Consider the following 4466-nt stretch of genomic DNA (forward strand, 5'->3'; position numbering starts at 1 on the left):
AAGACAAAGACAAATGCTTGTCATTTATCAATGATTGAAGCTCAAAGTGACCCGGGTATGAAGTTGGTAAACTTTGTTGAACTCTTTAATACTATTTTCTGCAGATTTATTTTATGGGTCATGCTTCGATTGCAATCTTACAGGCGAGGACTAGTGTGAAGAAGTGTATGTTAGGAAAACCTCCTCATTTGCAAAGGCACACATGAATTCATCCAATTTAATCACGTTTTCAAAGTGTTCAAGGCTCTCCAACCAAGTTTCAAAATGCTGAGAGCAAATCCTATTCTTCAATTACTCACCAGAACAATCGCCATGAGATTCATTTCTTGAGATCTTCAGATCAGTATTTCTCTCTCCCTTTCTTATCCACACTAATCTATATGTGTGTGCGTGCGAGTAAATATATGTATATATAGATATCTATATATATATATATATATATGTGTGTGTGTGTGTGTGTGTGTATATATATATATATATATATATATCTGGGTGTTGATGCTGCCATGATAAAAGCAGAGCGAGGGGGAACTGAACGTCACATCTGGGAGCTAGGGAGGGGTGGGGATGAGGGGTACGGGGAGTGTGAGTAGAACTGAGATGGCGTGGTGATGGAGCCTCTCTTTTTGCATGTAAATATGGTTGTCAGTCTTGTTCTCCTGCTATTGCTGCTCGGCAAAGTAGTTCCATGCACACCAGGAATCGCATGAGCAGAAGGTGGATAGGAACCGGTCCAGTCACGCAGCACGGCACCTCGATGGCTGCAAATAAGAGAAACAAAAATGAATGGAGTGTATCATCCGTGGAATCCGTGACTGATCTGAATGAGACAGAGACGGCCAGTTTCAGTGAAGCTGGGTGGCAGCGGGAAGTGCAGAAAAAGATGTGCCACGCGAAACTCACAAAGCACAGGGATCAACACTGACACAGGAACTGCAGCAATACGAGTCTGCCACGAGGGCGAGCAGTTTTGTCCTCAAAGATGGGGATTATGTAAGTTCACCAGGCCGAGGGGCGACAGACAAATCATCGGCACCGGCCATCTCTTTCCGCCCACGGTCCTTAAAGCCTACCTCGAATTCTTTCAGAACGGATCTACTCTTTAATGCTACTGGCTAGGTACTCTCAGATATATCGTCATGCAGAGGGTATCTTGTGCACCAAATTTCATGACTAGGAATCCTTTTATCCAAACGTATAGTCCAGAAAAGCAGCGATGCTTCGCAACTAAATGGAAGATTCTGGTCTGAACCAGAATATTAAATAGTTTAGAAAATTGTAAAATAAGGATAGTCTTGGAAAGATTCCTAGTATTCGAGGCTGCGACAGGAGAGGCGCATATACATAACCCGGCACTAAGTCATCGCCCTCAAGTCTTATGCGCCTGAGTCAGCCGTGCTAGCGTTACTGGTGGATCATTTGGCCTCCAGGTAAGAGCCTTTACTTGGAGTTGCAGATCACCATTAGTCGGACAGTCCTTTGTCCCCAGTGCTGAGCTGCCTCCAAGCTTTCGATTCGGTTTAGCAGCTCTTTGTGAAGCTGTGAATGTAGAGAGCTGTTACTACTGGAGTGTGTTGAAGCATAGCTGAGGCTTGTATGGTGCGGGGGATCCGATTGTGTGCAGAACTTCCACAACAAGCAGCGATTGGAAAATCTTCGGATCAAGCCAAGTGACCCTCTAAAACGGACGAGGCTGGTTTTGCGAGGAAGAAGTTGGAGTCGCGGCAGCAATGTCAAAAGTACCCGTGGGGGTGGAGCCAGGATTTCCTGGAAAGGACTATGCAGACCCCCCAGCAGCGCCTCTCATCGATGCATCTGAGTTCGGACAATGGTCGTTTTACCGAGCCATTATCGCTGAGTTCGTCGCAACGTTGCTATTCCTCTACATTACTATCGCCACTGTAATTGGCGCTAGCCGAAACGCTGGCTGTGCCGGAGTCGGCACTCTGGGCATCGCCTGGGCATTTGGGGGGATGATTTTCGTGCTCGTGTATTGCACTGCTGGTATCTCAGGTACTTTACTCTGCGAGCCTGTCCTTGATCTCAAGACCTGCTCCTCAAATGATTAAGCTAGATTTTACACGATTTTAACTCGAGAATTACCAATCGAGAACCATTCTTCGAAAGCAACATCGGGCAATCATCTGCTAATTCTGGAAACACTTGTGGGCTATGACAGGAGGGCACATTAACCCGGCAGTGACATTTGGGCTACTGCTTGCGCGCAAAATTTCGCTTCCACGAGCGCTGGCATACATGATAGCGCAGTGCTTGGGAGCCATATGTGGAGCCGGCCTGGTGAAGGGATTCCAGCAATCCTTCTACATGACCTACGGAGGGGGAGCGAACGCTGTGAATGCAGGCTACGGCATAGGCACTGGTTTGGCCGCGGAAATTATTGGCACTTTTGTGCTGGTGTACACCGTTTTCTCTGCCACTGATCCCAAGCGCAATGCCCGTGACTCTCATGTCCCGGTTAGTCTCACGTGATGCCAACCTTACTAACTAACCAAATCCAACTTAGACTACCGACCCGCTTACTATCTTTGGTTCCTAGTCTTCGCAATAACAACTCCGCACTAGCAGCCAAAATTTATGAGCAACAATATCGAAGCTTTCGGATCTGTGCACATTGAGCCACTGACGAAAATTCTCTGCTTTTATACTTCGCTGACTAGTGACGCATTTCTCATGAAGTACACCATCTCTAGGGCCATTTGCTGGTTGATATAGATTCTTCAGATTCAAGAATAACTGTGTCACGGATGGATTAGAGCCTCGCAATTATCTTTAATCGCTCAGTGTACAGAACTAAATAACTCGTTTCAGACATGAAGAAAATTACAGGCTGCTAGGTTAAGCTCAGTCATGTCAAAGTGGTCAAAATTAAATCTGTATCTAAGGAAATCGATTTTTCGCATGGTCACAGATTTAGTTGCGTAACCGCGGGTTGGGGCCTCTCATTTCTGCAGGTATTGGCTCCTCTTCCTATAGGATTTGCAGTCTTCATGGTTCATCTTGCTACCATTCCCATTACCGGAACTGGCATCAACCCTGCGAGGAGTTTCGGTGCCGCTGTGATCTACAATCGCAGCAAGCCATGGGACGATCACGTAAGTTTCCTGTCTGATTAAGACTTCCAATCTGTTATTCAAATTTCATATCTAACTTCGAATCATTGTTCTGTACGTGGTCAAAGAGACCAACTTCAGATTGAGCTAATTTTCCGATTATATTCTGCAGTGGATTTTCTGGGTGGGTCCGTTCGTGGGAGCTGCTTTGGCTGCCGCTTACCATCAATACGTTCTGAGAGCTGGCCCATTTAAGCAGCTGGGCTCCTTCCGAAGCGCACCCAGTCGCGTCTAGACTTGCATCTTGCCCCCTCACAAATTCCATCTAAATGAGACGATGCTACGAGGCTTGGGTGAAACATACTATCACGCTTAGAAGGATTAGGACTGTTTTTGGCCGTCGATCCTCGGCTCCTTTCAGATAGGGGTTGTAACTTTAATGATGTGCTTGTGTCACGAAATTGAAGTCGACACGTAGTGACCTACCTCGTACCAATTACATAATACGTCTGCAATCTTGGAAGAGGTCCAGTACCCATTTTCCAGAATGTTGTAAGGGCATTTGCTCCTGTTCAATTGGGAAAAAAACGAGGTCTTCCATTCGCATGAAACATGGTAACTGCCAACAGTTTTGTCGGACTTCACACCATTGTGCTACATTCTGAAGCTTCTATCAGAGGTTTCAATCAGGAGCTATTATGTTGGATAGTCAAAGACTCAAAAATCATATCCTCACCGTTCCTGGTCCTTGTTACATCAAATACCAGGGTTGAAGCATGACGAAGAACACGAACAGTTCTAGAGCGCTGATAAGCAGAAACACAACAGAACCGTAAAGCTAGATAGAGAGACTGGGAATGCCAACAGGCGGAGAGAAACAGACAGTAATATGTTAAGGGAGGGAGGGGGGGAGGGAGGGAGAACATGGAGGAGCAGGAGGGTTAAACAAAACAAGGGAATTCAATTATGCAGCAGCAGCAGGGTCGGAGAGAGAGAGAGAGTGGGAGTGTGTGAGTGTGTAATCCATCACAACAGAGCTACTACTTTAGTTACCTACTCACCCACTCACTCTCTCTCTCAGCACCATTACAATGTTGGAATGTGCATGATGACTAGACTCTCTCAAAATCTCAATCTCAAACTTTCAGTATCTCTCTCTCTCTCAAGTTGTGTTGTTGTGTTCGTTTGGTATCACCGCCACAGCCCACGTGGGCTGTTGACCGTTGACCCTGACATGGATGCATGCCCCCCTTTCCCCGACCCTATGTCCCAGGGAGGGAGCTCTCTAGACCCTCGCCAAGTGAGCCCACATATTATGCCATCTGCAAATGTACACACCACAACAACAATCTCCAACCCGCGTTCCCCTCTGTTCCCCGACTGAGAACATGTTCC

The 4466-nt window shown here is 46.5% G+C and overlaps 1 protein-coding gene across 1 annotated transcript; it reads left to right on the forward strand.

The window, feature by feature from the left end:
• The first annotated feature begins 1383 nt into the window (after window positions 1-1383).
• On the forward strand, window positions 1384-3682 carry LOC112281798 (aquaporin PIP2-1). The gene is made up of 5 exons (XM_024518692.3): window positions 1384-1430; window positions 1625-2013; window positions 2180-2475; window positions 2973-3113; window positions 3244-3682. The coding sequence occupies exons 2-5, from the start codon at window positions 1731-1733 to the stop codon at window positions 3364-3366; spliced, it is 843 nt and encodes a 280-aa protein (XP_024374460.1). The 5' UTR covers window positions 1384-1430; window positions 1625-1730; the 3' UTR covers window positions 3367-3682.
• The last annotated feature ends 784 nt before the right edge of the window (window positions 3683-4466 follow it).

The sequence above is a fragment of the Physcomitrium patens genome, chromosome 4 (genome assembly GCF_059467195.1).
Source record: "Physcomitrium patens ecotype Gransden chromosome 4, ASM5946719v1, whole genome shotgun sequence".
Lineage (NCBI taxonomy): Eukaryota > Viridiplantae > Streptophyta > Bryopsida > Funariales > Funariaceae > Physcomitrium > Physcomitrium patens.